The sequence below is a fragment of the Chiloscyllium plagiosum genome, chromosome 2 (genome assembly GCF_004010195.1).
Source record: "Chiloscyllium plagiosum isolate BGI_BamShark_2017 chromosome 2, ASM401019v2, whole genome shotgun sequence".
Taxonomy (NCBI): Eukaryota; Metazoa; Chordata; class Chondrichthyes; order Orectolobiformes; family Hemiscylliidae; genus Chiloscyllium; species Chiloscyllium plagiosum.
Window position 1 is genome coordinate 45,182,577 of NC_057711.1, and position 15,118 is coordinate 45,197,694.

Here is a 15,118-nt window from a genome sequence, read left to right on the forward strand (position 1 = left end):
GGTTCTCCAAAACGCCCAGGATTTGAGAATGGTACCAACAGATTTAATGTTGACAAATACTACAGAAAGTGGTCGGAGACAGGGCATTTTCAAGTTGGTGAATAGTGAATAGTGGAGTGCTATTACCACCTACACTAATAACTTGGATGAAGAGACAGTAGTGTATCAAAGTTGATGATACCAAGCCAGGTTGTGAGGAAGGCACAGACAGGTAATGGCAAGAGTGGGTAACAAGCTGGCAAATGGAATAAAATGTAGGGAAATGTGAACTTAGCCACTTTGGTTGTCAAAATAGAAAAGCAGATTTATTCAGAAAGGTATGAAATTTTTAAGTTTTAATGTGTAAGGTGCACAAAGATAGCATTCAAATGCAGCAAGCAATTATAAAGGCAAATTGCATGTTAGCCTTTACTGAAAGAGAATTGGAGTATAGGAATAAAGAAGATTTGCGACAAATCTATAGGTTGATAAAATAACATCTGGAGTATTGTGCTGAGTTTTGGTCTCCAGATTTAAGTAAGGATCTTCTTTTCTCTTCTTAAGCAGACCCTCGAAATAAAACCCCTATTGTGCAGAAACAGGACATTCAGCCCATCAAGTCTGCACTGATCCTCTAATATCCAACAATGGGAATGTTGACTTAAGATTGGGCACTGATCTTGGAGCACTTCTGCCATGAATACATTTACAAGTTCTTTTGGAGGTGTCAGTCATAATATTTCATTAGAGATAAGAAAAGTATTGGATGCAAGGTTATACTTGGACCGGAAACAGTACAAAAAAGGCTCGGCAAATTGATCCCTGGAATAGAAAGCTGAGTAAATTGGGCCTATACATTTGGAATTTTGAATAAGAGGTGATCTCATTGAAACATAAAAAATTCTGAAAAGGTTTGATAGAGTTGAGTGAGAACTTAATTCCATTTATTGGGAAATCTAAACAGTCTCACAATAAAGGGCTGTGAATTTAGAAGTGAGATGAGAAAAAAGCACTTCAACTTAAAGGATTGTGGAAACTCCATTGTTGAATTCATTTAAAGTTGGAATAAACAGATATGTGGTCTCAGCCAATTAAGGGATACAGACAGCAAGCTAGAAAATGGAACTGAAGTCCAAACTCATCCATGGCCGTACTGAATGACAGAATAGGCACCACTGGCTGTTTGGTCTTTTATTGCTCCCATTGTGTTTTTGGGCAAGGTCAGTGCTTCATGATACCATCATACTTCCAATCAACAGCAAAATGAAATAGCTGCATTTATTTATGTATACCACCAGGTGATTCAGGGATAGAGAAGCAAAGGGTTTGGATTCTTAAACATCAGCAGCAGGCAACAAAATAGGGTCACAGTGCCAGGATTTGGACGAATCACAAGCAAATGCATCTGAACAAGACGACAAATAAAACATACCAAAGCACTTTTTAAAACAGAGAAGCAATCTCATTGACCTTCTGTAATGAAGGCGAGACTGCAAGTCAAACACTTGCCTCAGGCAACAAAGTAATTGTCTGAATTGGATGTTGATTACACTCGGTTAGATTTCTGTCTTTATCCCAGCACCAACAAAAGTTTCAAACTAATGTCAATGATTATTATCTTGTTAATATTAAGAATGCAATAGATTTTCCAAATTTGGCAAGGTTATTGTTTGCTTTCAATTTACCTCCTGAAAACCAATGATAAGAAATCAAGTGACAAACATGAACTAATATAACATACAAGGCTGCCCAAGGGCAAGTAGGCAACAAACATTAATACTGGTTTAAGAATGATCCTGTACAAAAGAAATTTATTTCAGTTATAATTCCTAAGACACACAACGCAAAATACCTTATAACACAATCCCAAACCAGCAAACCACAGTGGAACCAGTGGTCAGAAATGGCTAGAAATTAAAACCGTAACTGTTCAGAAAAGCTATGCTGGGGCAAACATTGAAAATTATTCACATAAGGAAGACAACCAACAGCATGTTAAACCATACTGGGGAAACTATTATTATCGGGTGAAAAATAAAAGTAGGGGATTGAATCCATGATACTCAATACTTACTGATAAGGGAACTCATCACTGCAGTAATAAGGGAGGATGTCCTAGAAGAATTAAACTAAAGGCCCCCCAACAAGCAGAAGGAAATAGAAGAGCAGATATTTAAGCAAATAACAGAAAAGTGAGAGAAATGTAGGATTATAGCTGTAGGGGATTTCAACTTTGCCAACATGAACTAGGATTGCCTTAGTGTGAAAGGATGAGATGAGGTATAACTTTTGGAGTGCATGCTAGTACATAATAGTCCTAAGTGAGAAGGGGCAGTGCTCGACCTAATCCGAGGGAATGAGATCAGTCAAGTGGTTGAAGCTTCAGTGGGCAAGTGTTTTGGGGATAGTAACCATAATTCCAAGCTTCAAAGTCATTACATAAAGAGATAAAGATAGTGCAAAAGTTTCAGTGTCTAAATTGGGGGAAGGCCAATTTTAATATTATTAGACAAAATCTGATAAACAGACTGTGAGCAGCTACTTGCAGGTGAGTCTACATTTGCAAAGTGGGAGCCTTTTGAAAGTCGTATAGTGAGAATTCAGGGCCAGCGTGTTTCCTCACAGTGAACAGCAAGAGCAGCAAGTCAAGAGAACCTTGGATGTCAACGGATACATAAATTGTTAATGAAAAATAAAGATTGTACAGCACATTACTAATCACTCAATGGTCAGTACTGCTGCCTCACAGCGCCATGGTCATGAGTTCAATTCCTGCCTTGGGCAATTGTCTATGTGGAGTTTGCACATTCTTCCCGTACCTGCACGGGTTTCCTCCCACAGTTCAAAGCTTGACTTCAATTGTTGCTTGGTTCACCCATGTTCATAACGTGTTCAAATTCAATGACATCCTTCCAGTCTGTAGCTGCCTACAATCCTCTAATCTTTTGAAGTAATTGTTTTTACAGCTATGGCCACTTATTCATGACATCCAGTTTACCCCATCATTAATGTTATGCTATCTGGACGCTCAGTGTTATTTCTTAGATTGAGCATTTTGAACCTCACGATGTTGCCTTTTAGGTTGGGAGACATTTTTGTCCGATCTCTCACTTCCCAAACGCCTTGGGATACCTTTCTATATTAAACAGACTGTGCTTTTATGAATTACTATTGTAGACTTTGACCGTATAGAGTATTAGGGCAGCACAGTGGCTCAGTGGTTAGCACTGCTGCTCCACAGCGCCAGGGACCCGGGTTTAATCCCAGCCTTGGGCAACTGTGTGGAGTTTGCACGTTCTCTCAGTGTCTATGTGTGTTTCCTCCGGGTGCTCTGGATTCCTCCCACAATCCAAAGATGTGCAGGTTAGGTAAATTGGCCAAGTTAAATTGTCCGTAGAGTTCGGTGCATGGGGAATGGGTCTGGGTGGGTTACTCTTTGGAGGGTCAGTGTGGACTAGTTGGACCAAAGGGCCTGTTTCCATACTGTAAGGAATCTAATGTGCTGATTTGATGGACTAGCCATGCTAAATGGCCCGAGAGTGCAGGTATGTGCAGGCTAAGTAGATTATCCATAGAAATGCAGGGTAACAGTGACAGGGGTTGGGTCTGGGTGGGATGCTCTCTGAAGGGGTGGTGTTGCCTTGATAGTCATAGTCATAGAGATGTACAGCATGGAAATAGACCCTTCGGTCCAACCCGTCCATGCCGACCAGACATCCCAACCCAATCTAGCCCACCTGCCAGATGGAACGAGGCGTCATAGTTTTAAGATATTAGGAGAAAGGTATAGAGTGGATGTTAGAGGAAGGTTCTTTACGCAGAGAGCTGTGAATGCATGGAATGCGTTGCCAGTGGTGGTGGTGGAAGCAGAGTCATTAGGGACATTTAAGTGATTACTAGATATGCACATGGATAGCAGTGAATTGATGGGTGCGTAGGTTAAGTTATTTTATTTTAAATTAGGATTAATCCTCGGCACAACATCATGGGCCAAAGGGGCTGTTATAGAGTCATAGAGATGTACAGCACAGAAACAGAACCTTTGGTCCAACCCATCCATGCCAACCCAATCTAGTCCCATCTGCCAGCACCCGGCCCATATCCCTCCAAACCATTCCTATTCATATATACCCATCCAAATGCCTTTTAAATGTTGCAATTGTATCAGCCTCCACTACTTCCTCTGGCAAATTCATCCCATATATGTACCACCCTCTGCATGAAAAAGTTGCCCCTTAGGTCTCTTTTATATCTTTCCCCACTCACCCTAAACCAAAGCCCTCTAGTTTTGGACTCCCTGATCCCAGGGAAAAGACTTTGTCTATTTATCCTATCCATGCCCCTCATGATTTTACAAACCTCTATAAGGTCACCCCTCAGCCTCCAACGCTCCAGGGAAAACAGCCCCAGCCTGAAGTGTGTAAGTCCTGCTAAGATTTGCTTTCCCAAAATGCAGCACTTCACATTTATCTGAATTAACTCCATCTGCCACTTCTCAGCCCATTGGCCCAGATCCTGTTGTAATCTGAGATAACACTCTTCGCTGTCCACTACACCTCCAATTTTGGTGTCATCTGCAAACTTACTAACTGTACCTCTTATGCTCGCATCCAAATCATTTATGTAAATGACAAAAAGTAGAGAGCCCAGCACTGATCCTTGTGGCACTCCACTGGTCACAGGCCTCAGTCTGAAAAACAACCCTCCACCACCACCCTCTGTCTTCTACTTTTGAGCCAGTTCTGTAGCCAAATGGCTACTTCTCCCTGTATTCCATGAGTTCTAACCTTGCTATTCAGTCTCCCATGGGGAACCTTGTCGAATGCCTTACTGAAGTCCATATAGATCACATCTACTACTCTGCCCTCATCAATCTTCTTTGTTACTTCTTCAAAAAACTCAACCAAGTTTGTGAGACATGATTTCCCACGCACAAAGCCATGTTGACTATCCCGAATCAGTCCTTGCCTTTCCAAATACATGTACATCCTGTCCCTCAGGATTCCCTCCAACAACTGAATGGACTGAATGGCTGGTTTCCACGCTGTAGGAATTCTATGATTAACAACAGAGGAGGCCCTTTAAAAGTATAGAGTATAGGGAAATGCATTAAAAAAATAAATCAGCAGGGCAAAAAGGGGCCCTTGGCAGAGAGGAAACAAGAAACCATACTCCAAAGAAATGCCTTCAAGTTTACGAGTAAGTGGATTACTAGGAAAAGAGTATGACTTATTAAAGACCAAAGAAGGAATCTGTGCATGGAACCAGAGGATGTGGGTGAGGTCTTAAATGAATATTTCTCATCTGTATTCTGAGGAAAAAGACATTATAGCTGAGGATTTCAGTTAGATTGTGAGGTTTTAAAACAAGTGAAGATTAACAAGGAGAAGGTATTAGATGTTTTAGTATCTTCAGGATTAATGCATCTTTATGACCAGGGATTTAGAGACTGGTCAATCTTACGTCAGTGCTAAGTAAATTATTGAAAAAAATTCAGAGCCATACTTGGAAAGGCAGGGATTGATCAGGGATAGTCAACACACATTTATTGGAGGGAGACCCTGTCTGAGTGATTTGTTAGAAGGTGAGTAAAATATACCAATGAGAATAGCGCAGTTTATATGGAGGGACAAAGTCCCACACATTGGACGCTGGTCCAAAAAGTAAGAGCCCACGGAATGCAAGGCATAATTAGTAAGTTTGCAGCTGACACAAAAATTGGTGGGGTTGTTGATAGTGAGAATGATGGTCTCAGTCTATAGTTGAGTGTGTGGTGCTGGAAAAGCACATTAGGCCAGGCAGCATTCGAGGAGCAGGCAAATTGATGTTTCAGGCATGAGCCCTGGACTTATGCCTGAAACGTCAATTCTCCTGCTCTTCAGATGTTGCCTGACCTGCTGTGCTTTTCCAGCACCACACTCTTGACTCTGATCTCCAACATCTGCAGTCCTCACTTTCTACTAGATCTCAGTCTCTAGTCAGACATTGATCAGCTGATCAATTTGGAAAAGTAATGGCATATAAAAATTAACTCCAAGAAGTCAGAGGTGTTGCATTTTGGGAGATCTAATCAGGCAAGCATATACAAATTAAATATTAGGTCTCGAGGGAGCAACAAAGGGACCTTTGTGTAGAAGTTCATAGATCCCTGAAGGTGTCAGCACAGATGGACAGGGTGGTGAAGGTGGTACGGGATGCTTACCTTCATTAGTCAGGTTGTAGAATGTAGGAGCAACAATCTCTTGTTACAACATTATAAAATATCAGTTAGGCATCAGATGGAGTACTACATACAGTTATAGTTACCACACTATCAGAAGGATGAGATTGCACTTTGACAGAGTGAAGATGAGATTCAGCAGCATGTTGCTTGGAATGAAAAGTCTCAATTACAAGGAAAGACTGCATAGGTTGGATTCATTTTCCTTAGAGTACAAGAAGCTGAGTGGGAATCTGACTGAAGTATACAAAATTATGAGGGGCATAGACAAGATCGATTGCAAGAATCTTTTCCCTATGGCAGATGAATCTAAGACTGGAGGGCACAGCTTTGAGGTGAGTACAGGAAATCAGAGAAAAAGGTGCTAGTGGCCTTGAAAAATCTCCTGGTTGAATCTTCTGGAAAACAATCAAATATATCGCACAACATTGTGAACGTTAGGGAACAAATTGTGGAGTTCTAGCAGAGATATTTGTATCACTGACACCCACGAGTGAGATACTGGAGGACTAAAGATTGGTGAATATTGTGTCTTGGCTGCAAGGAGAAGCTTGGGAACTACACACCAGTGGATCTGACATCAGTGGTGTGCAATTTGTTGGAGGGAATTCTTAGAAATAGGATTTACATGCATTTGGGGAGGCATGGGCTGATTAGGGATAGTCAATATGGCTTTGTGCATGGGAAATCTTGAATCACAAACTTGACTGAGTGGATTGAGAACATAACCAAAAAGAAAGATGAAGCAGAGTGGTAGACCTTGTCTACATGGACTTTAGTGAGGCCTTTGACAAGGTTCCACACTGTAAACTGATTAGAAAAGTTATATCAAATGGGATTCAGGAAGAGCTTGCCAATCAGAAACAAAGTTGGCTTGACAATGGGAGACAGACAGTGGTGGTGGAGAGTTTTTGGACTGAAGGCCTGTGACCCAGTGGTGTTCTGCACGGATTGGTCCTGGGTCCATTGCTGCTTGTAATTTCTACAAATGATTTGGATGAGAATTTAGGAGGTATGGTTAGTAAGTTAGATGGCACCAAAATTGGTGGTGTCATTGACAGTGAAGAAGGTTAACGAAGATTACAAAGTGACCTTGATCTACCAGGCCAATGGGTTAAGGAGTGACAGATGGAGTTTAACTTGGATAAATGCAAGGTAAGTACATTTTGGTAAAATATACAAGGGCAGGACTTATACAGGTAATTGTAGCGTTCGGGGTAGTGTTGTCAAACAGACAGACCTGGGGGTTTCAAGCACATAGATCTTTGAAACTTATGTCACAAGTAGACAAGGTAGTTAAGAAGATGTTTAGCACGCTTGCCATTTTGCTCAGACCATTAAGTATGGAGGTTGGGATGCCATGTTGAGGTAGCACAGGACATTGGGTGAGGCCATTTTTTGACTGTGTACAGTTCTGGTTGCCCTACTACAGGAAGGATATTATAAAAGTGGAGAAGGCTCAGGAAAGATTTACTAAGATGTTGCTGAGACTGGAGGGTTTGAGTTATAAAAAGAGGTTGGATAAGCGGAGACTTTTTTTACTGGAGCATAGGAATTTGAGGAAGGACTTGATAGAGATTTATAAAATCATGAGGGAAATAGCAAAGGTCTTGTCCCGAGAGTGGGCTGTTCAAAACTAGGGACCATATTTTTAAAGTGAGAGGGGAAAGCTTTACAAGGGACCTGAGGGACAACGTTTTCACATAGAGGGTGTTTGTATGTGGAATGAACTGTGGAGGAAGTGGTAGATGCAGGTACAGTTGCGACATTTTAAAAATATTTGTATAGTTAAATGAATAGTAAAGGTTTAGAGAGACGTTGACCAAATGCAGGAAAGTGGGACTAGTTTAGTTTTGTAAACTTGATCAGCATGGATGAGTTGAACCAAAGGGTCTGTTTCTGTGCTGTACAACGCAATTAATAAAAAAAATCTCATCCAGAGGATGGGAGAAATACGGAACGTGGTCCCTAAGGAAGTTGTGCAGCCAGGTACTCCCGCAACATTTAAGAACAACTGAATAGGTATTTAAAATGCCAGGCATTATAGTCTATCAACCAAGTCCAGATAAATGGTATTAGCTTAGTATTTTGTTGGTAAGCATAGACATTGTGAACCAAAGGGCCTGTTTCTATGCTGTATAACTCTATGACTCAACCTCTAGAAACCCAAAACCATGTATTCCACCTTGTGCGGGTCATCAAAAGCGGTATACATCTATCATATTCCCGAGTGAGAGGCAGACCATGGATCAGAGATAAACACTTGCTTCACAAAATATATTTTATTTTGGCCTTCCTTCTCTGAATCTTATTCTCTTGATCTTCCTGTCTTCGCAACAAGTTATAATCCCATGAAAAACAATTCCCATATAACCTATACGAAGCATTCAATCTACTTAAAGCAAAAAGTGACGAATAGTGAGCTGTGAGACCTAGTATTACCATTCCAGCTACACCTGCACAATTAAAATCCCAAGAAGCCTGGCTAGTAATCAAGAACATATTTTATGCAAAGGTTTCTCCCCCCATCATTTCCATGGATAAAAAAGGACAATCCTAGCAACACCAATTCTGAGGAAGTACTCCGAAGGAAGCAAATGCTGTGGACGGCATGGTGGCACAATGGTTAGCACTGCTGCCTCACAGTGCCAGAGACCCGGGTTCATTTCTCGCCCCAGGCGACTGACTGTGTGGAGTTTGCATGTTCTCCCTGTGTCTGCGTGGGTTTCCTCTGGGTGCTCCGGTTTCCTCCCACAGTCCAAAGATGTGCAGGTCAGGTGAATTGGCCATGCTAAATTGCCCGTAGTGTTATGTAAGGGGTAAATGTAGGGGTATGTGTGGGTTACGCTTCGGCGGGTCTGTGTGGACTTGTTGTGCCGAAGGGCCTGTTTCCACACTGTAATGTAATCTAATCTAATGTAATCTAAAATCTAATCAAACTGTCCATGTGTGTTCTTAACAACTGTTTGTCTTGCCTGCTGAGTGTTTCAAAAGCTTTGCTTTCAAACATCTGCAAAATTTTGATTTCCTGACCTCCATCTAAGTCAATTTTAAAGCAATGTCTGAAAAAAAGGAAGTTCTTTCACTATTCATAAATAATCTAATTGGAAATAAATAAAAACACTGACTGAACGTGAGGAAATTCCCTCTTATGCAAAGTCTATTAGTGTGACAAAAAGATAATTGATCTAAAATGGCATACTTGAACATAAGCTGCAATATCAAAACATTGGTCTGATTACATCTTATTTGAAAGTAATCCCATACCTTCCATTACAAAGCAACCAGCGAGCAAGTGAGTAGTGAGGTGTGATCTTCTGTATGATACTGGCCATTACCATAGTAACCACTAATTGCACACCTATAATACCCTGGAAGGGAAAGAAGTCAGTGTGAACCACAGGTGATACTGTTCCATTGGTTGGATAATATTTCACAACAAATTAATTTTATTTCAGTGACCAAAGGAATTCTAAAGTGTCCAAACTATAGTACAAAGTAGCAAACAATGAAACTGCAAATGACCTTGAGAGTTTGGACTATTCTTCATATGACACAAATTACTACATTATACGAAAGACTCATTGAAAATTATCAAAGTATGGGCAATTTGCTTAAAAACAAAATTGTTTCCTGAACTGGAGGAAAGAGGGCCAATTTTTACATCACTGAAGGCAAATGTTTTCAAGCAGAATAAAACTTTTCTCATATACAGTTGTTGCACATTGGAGTTCACCTCTAAGGTGAGGTAATGACAAGGTTGCCATTCAGTACTAGATTGGATAGCGACTTAAGATTAAAAAATGATAAGAACTATTTGCAGTTTTGAAAAGTAAATACTGACACAAATTTAGATTGGATGACTTGGTTTTATATTGTAATTGTTACCAATTTTTCTTCCACAAATCGAACTCAAAGAATATTGGACAAATATTTAACTTTGTCACGCGTAAGCTTGCAATCAGAATCACACTCGGATGATCAGCTTCCGGGAAACTGTGGAAGATATGATAGTTAAATCCAACTGTATGGATCTGTTGTACAACAGACATTTAGTTTACAAAAGAATGAATTTCAGGCAAGTTGTATGTACATCAACATGGTTCTTTTAGATGCATTTACATTTATTCTTCTTCCACAGTCAAGATCAAATTTTTCCAGACTCTTAAAAATATTAGGAAGTGACACATTTACAGAATCCATTGCAATACCATTCTTTTATAGTACCACTAAATGGATAGTCTACTTTGTGTTAACTACAAAACCACAACTCTCTCTTCTCACTATATGTTCCAAGGTCAAGCGTGTGTTGCTGGAAAAGCACAGCAGGTCAGGCAGCATCCGAGGAGCAGGAGAATTGACATTTTGGGTCAGAGCCCTTCATCCAGAATCCAAGGTATTCCAAAGTGTTGTCTTTCTCTTGTTGCATTTACTCAATAATGTCACCTTCCGTACCAGTACTTCCAATATTCCTTCCTTTTCTCCAACCCAAAGATTTCATACTATTGTAGTTGAAAGGGAGCCCAAGCATTTTAATCCAATTTCCCACAATCCTGTCCTCACCTCTTGATTTCCAGATCTAATAAGCATTCCACTTTTCATCAACAAACAGCCCATCAGTCTCCATCAGTGGACAATCCTCAGTAATTTCTACCACCTTCAGCATTATCTCCACCAAACACATCTTTCCTTCTCTTTTTGACATTTCAACAGTCTAGTCCCTATAGTCTTCAATTACTGCGAAAACCCACTCCCTTCCCCACAGCACCCTAATCTCTCCACCATACATGCACAGCAAATGCAACATTTGTCCTTTTTCCTTCTTCCTTCCCACCATCCAGAAACCCAGACAAATCACAATTGAAACAGTGAATTATTTATACTTTTTTTCAAATTAGCACTTTATACCCTCAGCCTACAATCCAGCTTCCCCTGTACACTGGGAAGCTTAAATGCAACCTGGGTGATCCCCTTACCTGAACACCTCAGTTTAATCCACAAGTTCTCTCCTCCCCTTACCTCATTCTTATATTTGCTTTTGCATTACAGGATATTTAAACCCTTAATTTCTAAATCAGAATAAAGATCATTAATCTTAAGTATTCCCTCCATTCTCTGCCTTGCTTCAAAATTAACTTTATTAGTGTTTAAAGCTTTAAAGTGTTTGGAGATGAAACACTATATACGTGGTAACTTTTAATAAGTATTTTTTCAGATGGATTGACAGTTTAAGAGAATAGGAAATCAGGCTTTAATCCCCTTCAAATTGGAATCAGACTCAAACATCACAGCATAATGAAACCATTCACCCAAATGGTGTTTAATGGATCAGAAAGTAAATCATCCCAATATCATTCAGTCCAATTTCCCCTTTTCTGGACTCTGCCCTACGTATTTGTTTCCTCTTCAAAAAATCTTAGCATCAAAAAAATCATTGGTCCCTGAAAGTAATTAAGCAAGGTATTGCCAATGTTGACCCAAAAATTTTAAAACATCTGCCATTTTTAACATTTGTACTTACTATTTCACTCTGATCTACTGTCATACTTTAACTAAGCATTTACATTAAAACAGTTGGAATCTAGTTCTGGTGATATAGACAACTATTGTCTTAATTTTAAATGTCCATACTTGAAATAACTTTCAATTCTCTTTGGATGTGACAACCATAAAAACTTCAAAACAAAAAAGGTGATACCTTGTACTATCAATGAGCCTCACCTCAAGTCAATAATACATTGTTTTTCTATCAGCACCCTACATTCACTCCCGCCCCAAACTACAGCATAAATGCTGTCCCTCCACACTTCACTCTGATGAAGAGTCATCTAGACTCTAAAAGTTAGCTTGCGCTCTCTCTCTCTCTCTCCATGGATGCTGTCTGACGCGCTGTGATCTCCAGAATTTGTTGTTTTCAGTCAATAATATGTCTGTCTTCTGATTATACGCAGATAGTGGGGATTAAGATGTAACATAACAAACAAGTATGGGCGGGGGGGTGAGGAAACAGCTCAAGTATTTCAAGAGCCAGAAACAAATCCCCAGGCGATTTACTTATCGGGAATCATTACAGGAGTGACAGAATGCGTTTAAGAAAAAAGAGCAGATTTGCATAAATACGAAATCGCTGGGCTCCCCCAGGCAGTGAGGCAAATGGGGCCTACCCCGTTGTCTCCTTCCTGGGATTAAATGTGAGAGCCGTCCTGGCTGCTTGTACTCGAGAATCATGTCCGACTCTGGCTGAGTGAGGAGGGGGGAGGCGATGACACTAATGGGCCCACCATCACACTCACCATATTGTCGGACAATCCGGCTGCAAGAGGGCCAACGAACAGACCGCCGGGGCGTGTCTCCCACTCCTCTCCAAACGGCCCTCATAAAACCCCGCTGCGGGTACACACCGGCTCCAAGTAACCAACAGGCGCCATGGCTCAACCTCTACTTCCAGTAGAGGTCATGAAGGACCCCGGACTGCCCTTGTCCTTCGCTGCCGCCACTCAGAATCTCATCACTTCTTGGGAAGCACAGCCCGCTCAAATATCCGCAATGATTCGGGGATGTCTTTTTCTTCTTTTTCTCTAATGTTGGCGTCTGAACCAGGAAGCCGCCATGATAGAATCGGCGAGCTTTAATTAAAGTGATTTTTAAAAGCATGATTTGTACAGGGATGTGTTCGGACGCCGCACCTTGACGTTCCGGGAGGTTAGAGAAAGGCCCCCCCTTACATCCTCTGACCATCCCCACTACTAGGTGCCATGTTGGTGAAGGAGCTGAAATCTGAAGAGAAATTCTACAGGTATTACAGTATCTGCGGAGAGAGAAAAATACTTAATATTTTGAGTCCAATTTGACTGTTCTTCGGGGGGCGGGTGGAAAATAGTTCATTTTATTTTAATTGCTGCTGATAGAGAGGGAGGAAGAGCGAGTGTTAATGACAGTAAACTCCTGCTCGAGTTTAATGGTAGGCGTTAAGAGTAGAGAGACACGTCTGCTCGATTGAAAGCAAATCCATACAAACCAGATTCTAGGTGGGATAATCAAATGTAGAATAGTTTTTTTTAAATTTTGCTGAAGGAATTACTTTACACCATTTCCCCTGTCCACGACACAAAGGATTGCTGTTACTGCTTTAAACGCTGAACAACCATCCCAAGGTGCTTCATAGGAGTGCTATAAGACAAAAATTGACACCAAGACAGCATAAAAGACCAAGCGCTTGGCCGAAAAGATAGGTTTTAATAAGTGAGACTTAAAGTCCCCAATATGTAATTTGATGCAAGTCCAGAAAAAAAATCTAGGAATGTTCCCCATTGCAATATAAATTCCATCAGTGTGTAGGAGTTGAGGTGAGAGCTATAAAGTATTATGCTTGAACTGTAAAATTTTCAGGATGTATTTTTCAGGAAGCTGGTGATAATCTCTGATAAACTCTGGATGTAAATTTGCTTGCTGAGTTGGAAGGTTCATTTTCAGATGTTTTGTCACCATACTAGGTATCATCATCAGTCAACCTCCGGTGAAGTTAGGCATTTCAAAAGTTGATTAAACTTATTTTGTCTAACTACAGATTATCTCCTGCTTTCTTGACATTAGAATAACAATTTTAATTTTAAGCATTTTTAGATTTCGCAACCAGTGAAACTTTATGGTGAGAAAGAAAGGGGACTTTGGATTTTTAACACCCTTATCCAAAGCAATTTCACTGATCATAAATGCTGCTTTGTCCTGGATGGATTCATCCAGGCAAGCAGCAAGTATTCTAACACACTCCTGACTTCTGCCTTGTTTTGGGTGGATAGGCTTCGAACAGTCAGGAAATGAGTTCCTTACTGCAATAGTTCTAGACTCTGATCTGCTCTTTAGCCACAGTACTTATATGATTAGTTTCAGTTCAGTTTTCTGCTCAATGGTAACTCCTAGAGTGTTGATAGTGATGATGATGCCATTGAATATCAAGGAGTGATGGTTAGATTAATACGTAAAACTTCATGAGGTCCAGAGGCAATGTTGGCGATTCCTAGTGTTTCTCCATCCTGACCTTATACCTTTCTTCTGACATCTTTTCTAGGACTATCCTGCTAGTGGAACAGGTCAAACCCAGGAATAGCAATGGTGTTGTTTGGGACACCATATGGTATAATTTCCCAAAATGACCTTAGACTGTTGATCAGATCTCTCTAATAAGTATGAGCTCGAAGTTTGTTTTCAGGTGTTTTGTCACCATACTAGGTAACATCATCAGTGAGAGTCTCCAGTGAAGCGCTGGTGGTGTGTTCCACCTTTCTGTTTATAGGTATTGGTTTCTTAAGGTGGGTGACATCATTTCTGGTTCATTTATTTCAAGGGAAGGTAGATACGATCTAAATTCTTGTGCTTATTGATGGAGTTCTGGTTAGAATGCGATGCCTGTAAGAATTCTCATACGTGTCTTTGTTTCTCTCAAATTTCAAAGCCAATGTTGATCCTGCTTTTATGCACCTTCTGTGCAATTGTCACCTCGTATGTGTCACTCTGTCTAAGCAGCCTATGACCTGTATGTCCTGTTTTGTTATGATCTGCCTGTACTGCTTGCAAAACAAAACGTTTCACTGTACTTAGGTACAAATGACAACAATAAATCAAATCAAAACATGTTTTTGAGTCTTTTGCTTGAATAGTCTATGAAATGTTGGCACTAGTCCCAAATGTTGTTGAAGAGGTATTTACAGGTCGACAATGCTGAGTTTACCATTGTCATTTTTCGTCCTTTAGTTGATGCAAGTTGGTCCATCCGAATGCATTCCATTTTGACTTTTCAGAGATTGTTGCAATTAAATGCAATATCAGAGAGCAGTTAAAAGCCAACCACATAGTTGTATGTCTGGAGTCACATATAGGCCAGACTCAGTCAGCCCAGCAGTTTTCCTTCCTTCAAGGACC

General features: G+C 40.5%; 1 protein-coding gene across 4 annotated transcripts in view; it reads right to left on the reverse strand.

The window, feature by feature from the left end:
• The window catches only part of tmem161b (transmembrane protein 161B), a 96,247-nt gene extending 83,600 nt beyond the window's left edge, over positions 1-12,647 (reverse strand). The window contains exons 1-2 of one of the 4 annotated variants that reach the window (XM_043708692.1): positions 12,493-12,647; positions 9,467-9,570 (exon numbers count right to left, since the gene is read on the reverse strand). In XM_043708692.1, the coding sequence (XP_043564627.1) occupies positions 9,467-9,570; positions 12,493-12,495 (107 nt within the window). In that variant the 5' untranslated portion in view covers positions 12,496-12,647. The remainder of the gene's footprint in view (positions 1-9,466; positions 9,571-12,492) is intronic. The other 3 variants (XM_043708683.1, XM_043708700.1, XM_043708724.1) reach the window with 3 other exon arrangements.
• Between the last annotated feature and the right edge of the window lie 2,471 nt (positions 12,648-15,118).